The following is an 18,642-nucleotide window of genomic DNA, read 5'->3' as shown; positions in this document are numbered from 1 at the left end:
CTATACTCTAGGTATGTAAGTTTAGACATTTTATTACTGTTTCCTAAGTATTTGAAGAAATATCAGTCAAAAGTTAACAGCACTTTTTATTACTATCATCATGTTGTTTCTAGAGATTTTTCTGTACATAACTAAACAAAAAAGTTTGAAAAGTCTCTAGAAGGTTAAAAACGCGTGATTTTGCTCACGTGTTTGACGAAGGCTTATACGAATGTAAGGCTTCACATTTCATATTCATGCGTACAAAAGAAACTATTAGTGTACTTAACAAAACAAAGGAAATTGTTTACAGTCGTATGAGCCAATACAGTTTTAACAATCAAGTCAACAAAAAGAGGGCGTTGTTATACAAACTACTATGTAAGACATTAAATGTACTATATAATTTCAGAACTTATTAAAATGTGACATCTGAAACCTGTTTCTATGATTTAATTTCTATATAGTATACATATATTATAATTGGACAAGATATAATTTCTTTATAAAAACACTGCCATCTTTTTTAAACTCCAAATACTAACTTGTACGTAACGTTTTATACATTGCCATAGTAAAATAATAGCAACCTTCTACAACGATGACGCCGAACACATTTTAGTTTCTGTAAAAGTTCTTCAACGATAGGATAACAATTAAGACTTGACGTTTTAATTTTTATTAATATATTATAATTAGAAATAAAATGTTATTTTATATAACGAGCACCTTAAATCTTAAAGAAAACACTAAGGTTGTTTATCTTATTTAAGCGCTACCTACTCAAAATAAATGCAGCTAAATCAAATAAAGTACAAAAAGAACAATTTTGATTGGAATAGAGCCTATAATTTCATGAAGCTACTTAAGTGACTTAAACTTAAAGATGGCATTGCATATTAGTGTCTTACTAGTATTCAATTAGATATTGGTTCGTGTGTATTTGGTATTATGTGCCACATAATAGACAATATCGCCTTTAGCCTTATTATTATACATATACCTATTATTGGCAAAAAAGTTAAAATATAATATATACCTGTTGTATGTATATATAAATTGGAAAAGAAACATTTGTCATATTCTAATTTATCTATAATATAAAAGGTATTAAAAGCACTGTAAATACAAAATAATTTAATAAATATATAAAATACCACAGATTTTTTGTAAAACACATTTAGTTATTTTGTTGAAGAGGTCAATAAATAAACTACATAAATTTGAGAACTATAAGGAATCTAGGGAAATACAGCAAATGACTAGAAGCAATTATCATAACAACATTATGTCAATCGGGAAATAAATAAATTGCTTAACGCTGTATGAACAAAGTGTGTTAATCCCAGAAATCATCTGTGAATGTACTTAACAATGTTTTTTCTAAACTACGAAGACGTTCTGAACTCTGTGCTTCATCTAATATTTCAATAATAGCTTTTATTTTCAATCTTGTTGTCCACAGAATATAATCAACAAAACTATGTATGTAACTGTTTGACTTATGCAATTCTACATCTTCTGCTATTACCCTCTGTAGGACATCTAAAACAGTTGTATATAAAACTGATTGCCGAGTAGCTGGTTTACAAATGGATAAATGGTCTAATGGTAATTGATAGAACATTCCTCTGCCAAGATCGGCTGAATTAGGTTCTACAAAATGAATTGGTACTTTAAAAGCAGTAACAGGAGTTGGTAATGTTTCAGCAAAGCTAATTGTCTCCCAGCTGTATCTTTCAGCACACTTAATAAAATCTTTGTGGATATCAAGCAGCAGTGGTGAATTTTCTTGCAATTGTTTTACATCTTGTGATGGCCACAAAACAGCAGCTGCTGCTCTTGGCATAGTGGCTAGGGCACTGCCTTTGTGTGGTGTACTATAAAAGAATATTGCTTTTGTGCAGTTACTTATTTGTTTAATTAAAGTATTGCTACTCTCGGATGCTTCTATTAACAACTGCTTTACTATGAGGCCTCCCATGGAATGAGTTAGCCAGACAACATTTTTCTTTCCCACTTCAGCATCAACCAATTTTGGTATAAGTTCAGCTGCTCTTGTTGATATATCAGCATTTTGTAAGGGACAATGTTCTAACCATTCAGAAAGGGAACTCCAATAATTGATTCCTAAAATTCTTAAATTTTTGCAATCTTTTGGTAACCAGTCCTTTGGCCAACAGAATGTGTAGCTGCATTTATCTTCTTCTTCTTGTATCAAGGCATTCCTTTTCTTTTTTGCTGTAAATTGATTCAAATTTGTTTCACGTTTCGCATCTATTGGGAGATCATGTAAAACAACTTCTATGTTTGACAGTAATGACTCTTCTTCTATTTCTATGATATCATCTAAAACCTGCTGCAGATCTAGGTCATAGTATTTAGCCTCTGTTTCATTTTCCTTACATGGATTACAGTCAGCATCAGAAACAGATACTTCTAAAATACCAACAGGCTTAAAGCATGTTTTATCTCTTTGTCGCCACGTAACAAACACACCACCTCTAAGACCATGCACCAACAAGGTATCACAAGTATACTGAACAGGAGTTCTGTATAATGGGTACAACAAATATAAACCAGGTCTGAATAAAAATTCTCCAGAGATATTAACTAAGGATACTGCAGCAGAACTTGCTAAACGTACATCATTTGATCTTAATAATCTTGATAAGTCTCTTACTAAACCATTTTGAAAGAAATCTTTTGAAAGATTTTTATGTATACTTAATATAGTAAGCACTTTTAATACAGCTATATCCATATCAACATCATTGTGATATCTTAATAGAAGTTCAGCTAAGCAAGGTAAAATTCCTAATTTTATTAAGGTTTGAACAGACACATCTTCTTCATAATTTTTTTGATAGAATAGTGACAAGTGGTGATGGATCCCATCAAGACATAAAATACAAAGTTCTTTCTCAGTTAGACTATCTGGTTTATTGGGTACATCAACTTCTACAGGCTGTTCTTGAACATTAAAAAAATATTTTGTTAGAAAGTATTGTATACAACCATGAGGATTGACACTTTGTACAGCTGTAAGTAAGTCTCTTAACTTAAATGATGTTAATTCTGAAGTTAAAGCTGCTCTGCGTACATGTATGGGAGGTGGTAAAAAATACCGTAAGTCGGCTCCCCGTGTCCGAGCAAGTAAAACTGCAGTATCATGGTCAAGAGCTTGAGCTAGCTTTAAACAATCCCAACTTTTATTATTTTTAAATGCTGCTAATTGTTCTAAAGCTATATTTCGTTGTTCTTTACTTCCATGTCGACAAAGCCAAAGAAGCTTCCAGGCTAATGAATATTTAAGACTCTTCCAAATGCGTGAAAGACCTACGGTTTGTTTGTTCTCCCTGTCATTTTCAGCTTTCATAGCAGCATCATATGAGGGATCATCTATATAAATATACTCTGGAGAACATTTCTTTCCAGCATCGAGAACACATGGATTCACTATTTTAGAGATCCTTATATGTGTCTGTTTAAAATGATAAGCTATTAGTAAAGCACTGCCACCAACGATAGAAGAATACTTAAATATTTTTAACAGCGGTTTTAATCTGTCCTTCAAGCTCATTTTTGTATACTAGATATATACAAATATGTATAAATTACAAATAGTCGAATACACCCTTTTAATCGGTTAATCATAATAGATTATTTCGAGTTCAAGAGACACATAAAAATACATTTTGCTATTTTAAAATATAAACAAAAACAACATTGATACAATTAATAGAAGAAAAAATAAACAGATTATACAACCAACGTAGCTGATAACTGCTGGCGCGATACTTTCGACCTTTTTGTGATTGTATATTGTCTTTGTATTTATAAAAAGTAAAATCTTCTTGACATTGTCACATGATTCGAGATAAAATGATTCCCTTTAATCGGGTAAATTATATTTAACCTAAAGATGTAAGTATTAAATTAATCGCAGTGACTATTCATACTGATATACGGATGAACGATATATGATTATTCCTTTTTCATTTCCTCATTTTTTAATTTTAAAGTTATAGAATAATCAACATTGAAATTAACCTAATTTCGTGTTGGTAGATTTAAGATCACGCATTATCGTACACCAATTAGAAAATGGCTAATGAAAGTTCTACAAAACAATCGTACACCAAGGAAATTTTGAAATGAAAAGATCGTACAACATAAAAGTGGAAAGTTTTTATCTAAAATGAGTGGCTGCCTTTGCTTTGAAGAGTGTAACTTTAAAACTCCATAGTCTGAAACCATTTCGACCTCACAAACAGTCCGCCTCGCTTTAAATTGGTTTTTACCGGACCCTTAAGCTATGGTTTCTTAGAAAAGTGGTGCCGTTAACTAACGGCCGTCATTTTACGGTGTTAATAACGGAGTATGTCTCTACTCTTTGGATTTGATATTGTACAAAGCTTCATGATTTTTAACAAAATCAATTAATTGTTCATCATTTTCGCTGGTCCAAGTCACGTTTCCACTCATGTATTAATTAAATAATATGCGTACTGCTACACGCGAAAAACATTTAACTACTGTATATCACCGCTATGACGGCCGTCATGCAAGTGACAGCACCGCTATTTGACGTTACGGTGACACTCAACGTTCTTTAGGAAACCGATGTTATTTTTAGACACCGTATGGGTGACGTTACCCCCGCTACATTACAGCCGTTAGATAACGGCACCGCTTGTTTAGGAAACCTTAGCTTAACCGGTCCGTAAATACATAAATCAAATTTTTCCCGATCGGGACGATACTTCTGTGCTCTGTGTTTGTTCCTCTATGTTGTAGAAAGCTTTCCTCTTTTGGCTAATTTCTTTTTTGGAGTACCTGGCGCAGGTCGCTCTTCTTTATTTTCACTATCCATTCTTGCTTAAGCATATTTAAGGAACACAAAAAAACACGACAATATGCGGATCAAATGAGAAGAATATAATCACTTAGAGAAAGAGAAAAATAATAAGTTTTGTTACAATGCACACAAATACCGACTTCATATAAAAACGCCCTTTTACGCCTAAAGACCCTCGTAAGGCGTAAAGGGTCTAGTCATCCGTTAGTTTGTTGGAGAATTCCCCGAACATAATATTTGCCGGTGGAGTATTTATTCGTTTCATTACGAAATGTTGCCAGGTACAGAAAAATCGTAGGTTCATTTTCTGTAGGATCTTGGTTTAGCGATCGTACATGAGTAAAAATGACAAAAAATGACACTTTTCTCGATGACATTTTGACATCGACAGTTGGCATTTCACTCGTGGAATATATATAATCTAAGCCCTAAGGTAAATTTATCAATATAATCTATCCCAATGGCAATATTTTACTAATAAATACTCTGTATTCTCAATCCTGTCTAAGTATCTTAAGTAACTGCTATGACCAATGGCAATGGGCAATATTATGTCAATACATAGGTTTTTGAATACCTGGTAAAATATTGGTTTGGTATTAACTTTCTTCGGACCTCCGTTATGTGAACCAACAGGTTATTGTTGCACTTATTCATACAAATATTTAATTATATTTTCGCAGTACTGTGTTGTTAAGCGACAGCTATCTGTTTGCAGTAAGCTTCACGTACAAAATCGTTAAGCCCATCATTATTGATTTGGAGCTTTACCTTTTATTTTTTTTTTCCTAAAAAAAGTAACACATTTGAATTACATCTGCATTAATTTTTTTGATACTTGTGAACAGTGATTATATGACTATTATAGTTTTTGTAAAATGGCTAATCTAAAAAAGGGGATATTTACAAACCCGCGCAAAAGATTCTTAAACAGTGACACACGTGTATAAGATAAATTAAGTGATTTATATTTTTTTTAGTGCATTAAATATTTATATTTAATTGTCTTGGCGCACGTTTGCATAAGTACTGTTTGGAAACCACTTACTTTTCAACATGGATGACGATGGTGATGACAAAGATGATACCAAAAGGTAAGTGTTAAACTTGTATTTGTTTTTGTTGAGAACAATTTTAAATTACAGTGCATTTTTCTCTGATTAACATTACCTAAATCAATTTTCATAAAATAAGCTATTTTCACTGTTCTATATCAGGCTTAACAACATTCTAAAAATAACATCTTGATTATTTATCTTTATACCAGATTGTTTATAGTAAGTAAATTTATAAGATCCATTAATCTGCATTTTAAATGTATGTCCTATTTTGTATTTACACTTTCACATTTTAAAAATGTTATCATTCATTCAATTAACTACTTGAAATAAAATTAAAAAAATTTCTTTATTAAATGGTATTGGTGTGGTACTTGAAAACAGAATTAGTCTATTTACGCATTTTTAAGAAAATTATATATTTTAAGCTTTTCTTGAAGAAACAATAAAAATTTTATTAATGTGTTAATGTTTGATATATCTAAAAAAGTCCAATAAATTAGCTCAATATCTTTAATCTACTGTTAATGGTAGTGGTAGCAAAAATCTAGGAAATTTTTATTCAAATCAATTAAGTGCAACTTCTAAAGTAACCGTTTTGAGAGAAAGATTTTGTGCCAATTAAATCCTCCATGAATATTTTAGGAGGACCCGTAATTTAAGCGAGAAAAAACGAAGAGACCAGTTTAATATGCTTGTAAATGAACTGGGTGTAATGGTGTCTTCAAGTAATAGAAAAATGGATAAATCAACTGTGCTCAAATCGACAATATCATTCTTAAAGAATCATAATGGTAAAATGTTTATTTTCACAATAAAAATATACTTTTTTAATTATTTTAAATTTACAAATAATGGTTATAGAATTTAAATCATAACTTGTACTCGTGAGCCTTAATGGTCTTATGTTGACGACCATTCAAGTTGCTAAGGCGGAGAGTTTCTTGTTAGTTTATGTTATCCATTTTACATCATTGATTAGCATAGCACATGGGTAAATGAAAATTTAGAGACTTCAAAGAATTTGATTTTATGTTAAAAAGCTTACAAAAGTTATTCATAATTATTATAATTGGTTGGAACTGTTAATTTAAGTAGAGTTAACTCAAGTAACTGTAAAATTCAATAAATTAACTGTTGTCTTTATAAAACTTTATTTAACTATAGAGAATATGAAACCTGCATGTCTTAAACCCAAAAATTTACTACATGAGTTGAGACTAATGACGTCCTTGCTTATAATCCAAGACTTGGCCAAGATCCAAATTGGGTGGTAGTGCCACTAGATTATCATTATCATAATTAAATGCTCATTAATTTTTTATCCAAAGCTAATTTGTAATTAAATACAATTTTAAAGGATTTTACTATGTTACAGAAATTACAGTAAGATCCCGAGTTCATGATGTTCAGGAAGATTGGAAACCACCATTCCTTTCAAATGAAGAATTTACCTATCTTGTATTAGAGGCTTTGGAAGGTTTTCTTATGGTTTTTTCAACAACTGGTCGAATTTTTTATGTTTCTGAAGGAATTACATCATTGCTTGGACATACACCGGTAATTATTTACCCAAACTATCTTTTAAAATAATTGTGACCCTTATAAAATTTCAAATACCCCATTCATTCATAAAAATTTCAGAGTGATGTTATAAACACAACCATATTTGACTTAGTGTTTGAAGAAGACAGGCCAAACCTCTACAATATGCTTCAAAATACTGGAAATCCAATTGATCCTAATCAAGCCCTTACTGCAGGTTGGAAACTCACACTTTAATTATTTATACAATTGAGCTTAATTGCAGAAAAAAGTGCAAAGAGAGAGGCATAACTTTTAAAAGATATTCTATGTCGTGTATTCGCGAGTGTGTTTATTTTAATCATGTTTTTCAATGCTGTATTAAAGCGAATTTTGATAAATGAATATGTGGTAGATGCTTTGCATGCTTATGTTAGGCCTCACATGATTTTGTGATATAAAATATTACCTATGTCTTTTATTGTGTACTCATGTTGAGAAATTTGTATATAAATGGTATATTTAAAAGATGTATTATGAAGACACACTTTAATTTTTTCCCTGATATGCAGTTGAATGATGTTATGAAATAATTAAATTTGAATGGAAACAGTATATTGTAAATCAAAGTCTGATAGGTGATTGAAATCAATGTGTCAAGTAAAACAATAATTACTAAATGAGTTTTATTATAATAATTTTTTATAATTTAGTTAAATCCTTTTTTAAAAGAAACATGATTTTTAGTATATTCTATAAGGTGAGAGTGTCCATGGGCGGCGGTATCACTTAACATCAGGTGAGCCTCCTGCCCGTTTGCCCCCCGTTCTATAAAAAAAAAGGGAACAATGAATTCTCAAAATGTAATTTAAAGCTGCTTGTTTGCTTTGCGATGCAACTAATGCAAATTTTAACAGTGTTTATATAAAATTTACATTATTTAAGGCCTTTGCAAATTGTTCTTTATTTTGCGGACACAAGCTGTTACCTGTATATTATAGATTAATTTTGTAAAGTAAGTTAAAATAAAACCTAACATTTATTATTTTCCTAAGACCAAGGAAGGTAGGAAATTGTTAGTCGCATTATTGTTTGCTTGGACTTCGAACCTAAGCCCTTCCGGTTTACATGACATGTGTTACTACTAAGTCGTGGCAACTGTCATAAATGCGAAGAAAACTAGTAAAATAGACACTAAGACACCTCAAGTCCTATATTGATTGACATTACACTTTGTTTATTATGAACTCTTACTCTTTATGAACCACAAGACTTAGTTGTGTATCCTGATATTTCAGAAAATGAAATTAAGTTTCAATGTCATCTACGACGGGGCACTTTGGATTTTCGAGATGAGATTACCTACGAACTTGTGGAATTCAGTGGTCACTTTCGTTAGTATTGTCTTTATTTGCTTAAGCATTCAATCTGAAGTTGTGTTGAAACCTCTTATAAAGAATTAAAATTTACAAATTTTTATTTTACCAATAATACAGGGGAATGATTCATACGTTTATAATGAGCTCAAAAAATAAATGGAGATTACAGAAATTATTTTTTATTCTTCCTGAATCAGGATATATATTCAATATATTAATAATATCACAAATTTATTAATAAATTATATAAACTTTTTCAGGTTCGAACATGAAACAAGTTGATGGAGAGGAAATGTACCAGATAGATCCCCATTCTAGGTAAATTGTAACTTTCATTATCTGAGATGTTTACATTGACCGAATGCTTGATTTGAATACATTTTTTAATTGGATTTCTATAAAATTATGTAATTATAATTCTACAAGTTTGTCCGAATTAATTCTTACTTACGGACGTCAACACAAAAAATTCTACAAAATTATGATATATGTATGTATATAGATTGTTATATATTGTCAAGACATATCCAGTAAAAGGTTAGTTTTCCGGCATAGAATTACATATGAAATTTTCTGTATTAGGCTCCTTTTCGTGTGTACTGGCCGGCTCTACACGCCACAGCTCATTCGTGACGTCACGCTCGTTGACTCCAGTAGGAGTGAGTTCACATCCCGGCACAGTCTTGAGTGGAAATTCCTGTTTCTCGATCACCGTGCTCCGCCGATAATCGGATATTTGCCATTTGAAGTGTTAGGCACTTCTGGCTATGACTATTACCATTTTGATGACTTGGAAAAGGTGATCACCTGTCATGAGGCGTGTAAGTATCATACGGTATATAAATATCTTTGTTATATTTATTTTTGTTATTTAAAGTATTGTGTTACGAAGACTCGTTGTTACGATTTCTCAACAACTTAGTGACGTTTTCATCAAGCTGACATGTGATATGACCGTTTCAAGAGAAAATTTGAAAGTACATAGATTTATTCCAGTTCAAGAGGCTGAAACATTTTTTCAGCACGCACCTGTAGTGCAGTTTTCAAGAAACAAGTTGGCAAGGCGTTGTCATGACTGGTTATATTAAAGTGAACTTTCTAGGCGTGACGCAAGAACGGAATGATATGCGTAATAGGGAAGATCGGAACCATCTCGATCACAGTTTGAACATTCTAGAATGTCTTACGTTAAGCTATGTGCCAAAGAGATAGAGTGCTTACGTTCTAGAATGGTGCGTTAAAGTGAGATTTCTACTCCGTACCACTCCTGCTCAGAAAGTTCTCGACTATTGTTCACGGGTATCCCAGAGATTAATAAGCTGGCCGAAACGCGACCAGCAAGAAGACCCCAAAAATGCGAAAAGTGAAGAGTAAAGTACAGTGAAAGTGTCAAGTGTGCGTAATTGATGTATTTTGTGAAGGTGTTATTATGTGTTTTTCGCGTAGTTTGTATATTTTTAGTGCAATTAAATTCGTAGTTGATTAATTTAAAATAAACCCTTTAACCTTCGGCGTTTCTATTCAACCCCCTAGCTTGTAACACTATCTTTAATCCACTATTTATAAGTTTAGCAAAAGTGTGGTCTATATGATAATAAATTCTATATGAATAAAACCAAATTACAGTCACGTAATGATAAGTATATAAAAAAAACAGAAATTTTAATCTATATATATATTTTAATCGAATACATAGAAAATATTCGAAAAAACAAACATACAGAGAAGGTTATAGCGAGATAAGGGGCCATCCATAAAGTACGTTTATAACCCCCCCCCCCCCTCTTTATGTGACGTCACACATTTTTTAAATTTATGTATGTATTTAAAAATAATCGTTGTAATAACAACTTTAAACAATTCGCGTAAGGTTGATTTTGCAATAAAATATTCTTGTAACTTATAGAAAGAGACAGAAATAGTGTTTCGGGACACTTTCGAGCGTTACTTTTATTCGAGACGAGATATATACCTTGGGTTTTTTGTATATCAATGGTTTTAGTATTTAAAATTTTAACATGTGACGTCACAAAAGTATTGACCCCCCCATGCCCCTTGTCACACGATGTCACACTTCGGTGATACCCTCCCTCCCCATTAACGAGTGACGTACTTTATGGATGGCCCCTAAGGGACTTGTGTAATTTTTCAGTAATGCAAAAGGGGGAGTTGACTTCATGTTACTATAGATTCCTGACAAAGGGACAGCAATGGATCTGGCTCCAGACACGATTCTATATCACATACCATCAATGGAATTCAAAGCCGGAGTTTGTTATGTGCACGCATAAAGTTGTTAGGTAGGTTTTATTATAATCTACAAATTTCTCTTAACTTTATGTTTGACATATGAAATTTTGAAAATAAACATGCCCAAGATGCCCAACCGGCATTGTTGAGGATTGCACGCTTACCCAGTTAGTTAACACAGCTTTGATATCCTGAACATATTGAACGTTTTGTCCTTATCACTCGTGTTATCTAAATAAAAATAATAAAATAATAAACAGTAAGGCATTATGTCAAGATATGTAAAGATCTAAAATATAATCAATTAAATTAAACCAAGTTTCCTAGCACCTATTTTTAACTGACTTAAAAAGAATCGAAACAGTTAATGTTAAAATACGCTTACTTTATTTTTGTTTTTTTGCACTGTTTCTTTTGTAGTCTTAGAACGGCTCGCCTCGCTTACTGTTAAGTGTAATTCTTTTTTCATTTATTTGAAAATAAAATGGAGTTTTCCATTATATTTACGACTACAGTTGCTGAACAATGGTGTCTAAGTGAAATATAAATGTTTCAGCTATGCAGACATACAAAAGAGTACAAAGCAAGAGACAGCTGAGGTTGTAGTGGCCAAGCCAACAGATACGAGTCACTTGAAAGTCAAGGACACATCAGAGGAGGCGATACCAGCTATGTCGCCGTCATATATGTCTGAGACTAGTGATGTCTACGGAAATTCTTACCATTCCCATTCTAGGGTAAGTTTTGTTACGGTTTCACTCTTTATTAATTGTCAAAAATTAATGTAATGAAAAGTTAATTACAGCTGTAAAAGAATCACTCATTAAAATTCCTCATTTTCGATAATTTTGTTAATTGTTTGTACAAATAGGAAAAATATATTTAAAGCTATACTTATTTTGTGTCCTGTGTTGAAAAATTATTTAAACCAAGCTGTATTGTTTGTATGAATTTTTTTTTTCAGTTTAAAAGTGCGATTTAATTCTTCGTATCACTGTTTGATTGTACTTAACCTGCACTGATTATAATGTGCTGAATTCTAAACTATAGTCCAAATTTTTATTTTATACCTAGGTTAAACTGAAAATGTTTAGCAAATGAAAAACGGCTTAATGTAGAAAGTTGCCAATACTTTTATTGTTTTTCGAAGTAATCTCCGTTCCTCTCTACACATCGTCGCATTCGAACCACTGAGAAAAGCAGTGCAGACATGCCATCTTATGAGCCTGTAGGCCGTTTGACCTCTGTTTCATGAAAAAAATGTCAATGATAGAAAAACCAAGCAGATATGAACGTATTTACAAATGAAATCGTAATTAATTCCCGTATTTTTGTTTAAATTTTCTTTGAATCGCTCGCGTATAAAAACCAGATGACTAAAACCCTTGTTCTTGGCCTGAGATTTCTGTATCTGTTTCATGCATTATTTAACAAGCAAATAAGTGATCAGGCCCTAGTGTCCGACACGCCGTCGTATATTGGATCTAAGACTTGCCGGTTTCCTCCGATCATTTTCCTACGAGCGAGTGTTAACTACTCACATAGCAGTCTAATAACCGTGATGACAGGACCGATGGGTTGAGTCGTATGCTGACGCCATTGGCCAACACTGGTAGTCACGTAAACCAAAGAAATATAAATAAACTAGTGGACCCGACAGACGTTGTCCTGCATGATATTTCAAGCGATTAGTAAAGCAAAGTATGAAAGTACCGAATGCAGCGCCATCTGGCGGGCTGATTTGTGAATCTAAACCATTCCCAGATCCCCTTGAACACACACAAAAAATTTCATCAAAATCGGTTCAGTCGTTTGAGAGAAGTTCAGTGACATACACACTCACAGAAGAATTATATATATATATATATATAAAGATTTAACCGTTTCTCTAGCCTGCGTCAGTAAAGTCTGCATCAGCTGGTAGTACAAGTGGCACTTGTGGGTTACTCGGTAAAGCAAACACGGCAAGTACTTCGTGGTCAATGGCGTCTAATACTCGCTACTCGGGCGGATATGAGAATAGTATGGCGTCAGCTGATTCCAGATCTTCGCATCAGTCAAGTTCTAGAGAGGTATCATGTACTATTTAGCTTGCCACGGGGAACAAAATTGTAAAAGAAAAGTCTATTTAATACAGTAATTTATTATAGAAATAACGCCGGAATATTATGGTGAAACAGACATATACCACCACTCTTTGTTTTTAAACTCTCGCATTAATTTTAATGATTATTTGGTAGAATTTTAATCTAAACTAAAATTATCTTAATAGTGGTTTCTATCTATTGCAAGGAAGTAAGACATAGAGACAGAATAAACACATTCTCGTCTTGTGTTATCGCAAAACATTTTATTATAAAAATTAAAAAAAAAGTAAAGAAGAAAGTCAAAAATGTAAAACAGTCGTAATAGTGCTTGGCGTCTTTGTTCCCCGGGGCAAGCGATTTAGTCACACATAATATTAATCTTGTAAAATATGAACTTGCTATGACAACTGAAACTTTAATTTTATATGTTCAGAGATAGTTCTATTTATTGACTTATATACTATTTTGGGGGATATAGTCCAATTTGCGCCTAAATTTGTCTCTTAGATAAGTTACGCCTACAAATTTCAATTAATATATAGATTCATAATGTGATTCATACTATGTTTAATAATAATTATAATAATATAGCCTTTAAATTCCGAAACTCTGTCGTTTTATATATCTGAACTTTAATATATTTTCACTCCAGTATATCTCGGAGTTTGGTGTGCCTCTTGGCAAAGGCCTCCTCTAACTTTTAAAGTCCTAGTATTGAGCGATGCTATATATATATTATGTTTTTTTGTTAGAGGGTGGTGGTCTGATCTTCCCGCGGCGACCAACCGTGGTGGGAAGGCCATACTATGTTTAGTTAGCGAAAAATGTAAAATTTCAGAGTAAAGAAACATCGACCCACATGGAAGACTCTCGTCCAGTGGGTGTAGAGTTCAACTCAAGTCGCGTTAGGATGTTCCAGCAGCAACACAAGGCAGTTGAAGCCACAGTAGTACCACAACACGGAATTGGTGCTCAATACCTTGAACCAGCACCTTATGTTGGTACTGTGAGCGTACCGGGAGTAGTACCTATATTGCCTTCATTGCCAGTGATTGTGTCAGATCAAACACAAGTACAGGTGCGATTTAATTTATGATTTAATTAAGGTATAATTTTAATATGTTAATGTTTAATGTTTTTTTTACCACGGCTTACTAAATTCTATGTACAATTCATACAAAAATGTAATTATTGCTACATACATAATCTTAAAATCACTGATCACTTTTTTAAGTATTTAATTTAGATTAACAACGGGCTTTATTATGACATGTATTGCTTAAAAAAATTGAAAATTTCTTACATCCGATGAGGCCTAGCAAAAAGTTAAACAAGTATAAATTTAGAGCCCGGTAATAACTATTTGGTTATGATGATGCGAGCTAGTTGCCGTGGCAGGAGCAGCTCCAGCGCAAACACGAAGAGTTGCAGCAGATGATAGTGCGGCAGCAGGAGGAGTTGCGGCAGGTGAAGGAGCAACTGCTGCTGGCCAGGCTTGGTATGCTCCAACCGCTTATTAATGTAAGAAAACATTTCAGTTTTTGTAAGAAACATGTCTTTTACTGAAAATAATTGAAAATTACGATCTAGGTGAAAGTAGTAGTCGTCAAAAGTAACAACCGTGACGAAATGCATGTTTAAGCTTTAAACTTATAAGTTATAATTATTAAATTTTGTGAATAATAAATTAAACAAATATAAATTTTATACAGGCAGTCCTCGTACTTACGGCATGTTAGGTTCTCGAAATACGCGACGTAAATCGAAACGACGTAAGTCAAGACATATTTTTTCGTATGTTTACATGTAAAACTCAATTGTTAGGTTCCACACGGACTCAAAATTAAAAAAAAAACTGCATTTATAACAAAGGATATACACAGTTTATCATCAAAAGTAAGTACAATCTTACAATAATTATGTACATATGCACTTATGAAATTGCTATCATACAGATCTTGATAACATTGATAGGCTGCACAAAGTTTGCTAACCAGGTTTGAGAAGCTGAGTTGAGGCAAGGTAGGACAGGTATTCATGACCTTGGCTTTGAGTTTAAGTGTCATGTCACTTTTGAATATTGTCCGTAGGCTTCAGTATTTATTCCAGGTTAGCTGTATTCAGTGTTCGAAGTTAAGATGTGTCTTTCGAAGCTGATTTATTTGCCGGGCTATGTGTAGCTTTTAGTATACGGAGTATTTTGTTGTCCACCAATATATCAGCCCTTTGTCCATTCGTCATTAACATAGTTTTTGAGAGGTTCATCTGCAGGCCAATTTTGCTGCTATCATATAAAGCCTCAGCGATTGTTTGTTTGGTCGCATGATTCTGACAAAAGGACAGGGTCTTACGCAAAACGCAAGTGACTCAACGTTTACCGTTTATTATTAAGCCAGCATGTTGCAGTTGCAGTATGCTAATTTATTTTTTCAGAATGGCGATATACAGTTTTGTTAAAGCGGGTCTCCCTGTCTCACACCTCTTTCTATGGGAGATTTTGAGCCTAATCTTTCTAGTTTTATTCTCTTCATGTTTATCTTATAAACGCTATTATTAGATTCATTCCTAATACTCGGATGTGCTATGGTACAATTTTATGTATAGCAAGGTGTAACGGAGAAAAAACAAAAGGCTTTCTTGCCAGTTCTTTTCGTCCGTTCTGCGGGAACTGATAGTCAATTTAGACATTTGATTTATTTGGGAATTATAGATAATTGATGGATAGAGATGGTAATACTGGCAAAGACTGCTAGAAAGGAGCAATAACGAGAAAGCTCTAACAGAATATCTACCATATATAGAACCTATGGTTAAATTATGAAGATAATAACGTCACGTCTCACGACAAGAACTAGTTGGTTGGCATCAGCCGTTTAATTTCGACATTAGAGTCTACTTTGTAAAGGCTTCTGATTGTTTCGACCGCTTAATCGAACTAAAGGCTACCAACCAGTGCCTGTATTTATAGCAACCCGAATTCAAGGTATACAAGTTTCGTGACGTTTCGTGTACTCGTTCCGTGACCGGAGCCCAATTAATAACAGTCAAACTGCAGTCAAGTGTCAAACTAAAGTTAATGTAAGACTGTTGTCGTTAAACTTTAAATTTGAAGTGTCAAAGGTTTAAGAGGATAAAAAACAACTTAATTAATAATAATGTCTATGGAATCACTATTATTATACACAATTGATTAGTCGTTCATTTATAGATCAGCAAGATTGGGAAATCAAACAAACCACTAGTATTAACGGTTTTAAACTGATTAGACTAACGTTGTTAATGTATGAGCTCTGTGACATAACGACAGTGGCAGCCGACAGTAATGCTATTGCTCCAATATATATATATACTATGTTTAAAAAATATGTTTTATAGAGAATAAAGTGTTTTAAACATTACCTACTTGGTTTTTCTATTTTAATTGATGAATGTGTTATTCTTTTGTAGGTAACGAATCGTAATATGTATAAGAAGAAACACATTTTCAGGTTCAGAATCCCTACACCAATGAGGAACCCCAGCAAAATCAGCGGTTGCCAGCACAAATAACATACGAAGGTTCGACCAGCCGAAATGTGACTTATCCACCTAACCATTCGCAACCACCACACTTGCCGCATCACCCACATAACCCCACCGAATAAATTGGTAAATATCTATAGCTGGCATAAATATAAAATAAAAATAAAAAATTTCTTCGTAAATACCATAGAGTTAATATACTCTATTCTGAGCTTTTAATCTAATTTTAAATGCTAAAGACAAAAGACTAATTAAAGTAGTTCTAACTTTGTTAAAAAGTAAAGTTATTCCAAATTTTGTATATATATAATAATATACTCCGTCTAGTTTTAAAAACAAACCCATACTTGCTCCGACTACAAAGATTGTATCTGTCATACATTAGAAAACTTACAGAAAATCCACCATACATTTTCTTTCATAAGTTTTGTTCTTCAAGTTGAATTTGTTGTTTTTACGAGTTTCACAAATTCCAGACCCCCATGTCGCCTACTTCGCAGCCCGGAGCACCTTGATCCTTGACAAAAAATATGCCGAAAGCAGAAGGAATTCGTCTAAGATATTAGTAGCATTTCATTAATCCTTTCATAAATTGTGCATTTACGGAATACGGTCCTTCGTTGTAGATATTATTTTCCAAATCCCTATATCCCCACTCTTAACCCTTAAGCCCCCCACCTCGCAGGCCGAGTGCGGCCCAGCGCACCGACATATAAACTAAAAAAAAAATCCGCAAGTAAAATGTTTCCAGCGCCATGCGCACCTTGCAACCTTAACATATGGTATCTGGGAGCGGACGTCATTTGTTTTCGAAAGCATTTCAACTTGTATAGATCTGTCATTGCGGAATTATCTCCTTCTTCCTATAGGGGATGCGACTTATTCTATAATATAATAATTCATAGGTGATGAGGCACGTAATCCCCTAGAGTCCACCAAAACGCGGCCCAGCGCACGTAATATAATACTGAGACTATAAAACTCTCGTAAAATGTACGGTCCCAAAATTCAAAACAGCATTTGGTAGAAGCTGGATTACTTACTAGGCAGCACTCTTATGTAATCGATTGGGAAAATACTGTAGGTACTACGGATATAACTGTTCTGTCACCAGTTGTAATTTTCCTGTGGCAGCTATTAAATTATTTTGCTTTGGTTTTGTATTGTTACCACCAAAAATATAAATTTATATTTTTGGTGGGTAGTTAGGTACGGTTATAGGCCTTCCTACTGTAACATAGTTTTTTTAAAACCAGTAAAGCTTAGGTTTCCTAGAAAAGCGGTGCCGTTAACTAACGGCCGTCATTTTACGGTTGTTAATAACGGCCGTCTCTACTTTTTAACATAATGCAAAAAAAAACAATAATTTTCGCTCGCCCAAGTCACGTTTCCACTCATTGTATTAATTAAATATGGGCACCGCTATACGCGAAAAACGTTGAACTAATGTTTATCACCGCTATGACGGCATTCATGCACATGACAGCACCGCTATTTGACGTTACGGTGACACTCAACGTTCTCTAGGAAACCTACTCCGATGTTATTTATAGACAACCTATGGGTGACGTCACCCAATGCTACATTACGGCCGTTAGATAACGGTACCGCTTTTCTAGGAAACCTAAGCTTAAGGGGGACAGTGAGAACCGTCACCTTAGTATAATTTGTAGCAATAATCTACTTGACACACACACACTTGTACAACACTTGTTCCAGTAAAAACCTGGAGAACATCCATCCGGAATGGAACTTGTGGTTGTGATTATTGCGGTGAAGTTGTCTAGATTTTGATTGTAGGTGTAGATTGCGTTGAAAGCTTGTATTTTGTTTGTGTCTGATTATGTTTTATGCGAGACTAGATTTAGGCGGTATATTTAATATAAACGGTGAGTCTCGGTCAACTAAATTAATACAGAAGTATTTTGTTTTGTTTCATAATTATGAAACCCCTTTTCAGATTGTATATATATTTTCCATAG

The 18,642-nt window shown here is 33.4% G+C and overlaps 2 protein-coding genes across 6 annotated transcripts; one reads left to right on the top strand and one right to left on the bottom strand.

Annotated features, from left to right (window-relative positions):
* Positions 1-1,103: 1,103 nt before the first annotated feature.
* LOC125062705 (protein SERAC1) lies at positions 1,104-3,998 on the bottom strand. Its single transcript, XM_047668784.1, has one exon. It carries the CDS (start codon positions 3,560-3,562, stop codon positions 1,319-1,321), a length of 2,244 nt encoding a protein of 747 aa, XP_047524740.1. The 5' UTR covers positions 3,563-3,998; the 3' UTR covers positions 1,104-1,318.
* A 1,335-nt stretch (positions 3,999-5,333) lies between these two features.
* LOC125062666 (circadian locomoter output cycles protein kaput) lies at positions 5,334-17,610 on the top strand. 5 transcript variants are annotated; one of them, XM_047668722.1, is made up of 15 exons: positions 5,335-5,476; positions 5,821-5,934; positions 6,544-6,692; positions 7,277-7,458; positions 7,543-7,660; positions 8,721-8,816; positions 9,062-9,119; positions 9,384-9,622; positions 10,954-11,101; positions 11,608-11,788; positions 12,944-13,123; positions 13,977-14,216; positions 14,537-14,659; positions 16,627-16,786; positions 17,137-17,610. In XM_047668722.1, the coding sequence occupies exons 2-14, from the start codon at positions 5,897-5,899 to the stop codon at positions 16,780-16,782; spliced, it is 1,908 nt and encodes a 635-aa protein (XP_047524678.1). In that variant the 5' UTR covers positions 5,335-5,476; positions 5,821-5,896; the 3' UTR covers positions 16,783-16,786; positions 17,137-17,610. The 5 variants fall into 5 exon arrangements, with proteins under 5 accessions (XP_047524680.1, XP_047524678.1, XP_047524682.1 ...); XM_047668721.1 differs by having other exon boundaries at positions 5,336-5,476; positions 14,525-14,659; XM_047668723.1 differs by having other exon boundaries at positions 5,337-5,476; positions 14,543-14,659.
* The last annotated feature ends 1,032 nt before the right edge of the window (positions 17,611-18,642 follow it).

Source organism: Pieris napi, chromosome Z (assembly GCF_905475465.1).
Source record: "Pieris napi chromosome Z, ilPieNapi1.2, whole genome shotgun sequence".
Lineage (NCBI taxonomy): Eukaryota > Metazoa > Arthropoda > Insecta > Lepidoptera > Pieridae > Pieris > Pieris napi.
Note: the sequence above shows the minus strand (reverse complement) of the source record. Positions and strands in the feature narration are given on the sequence as shown.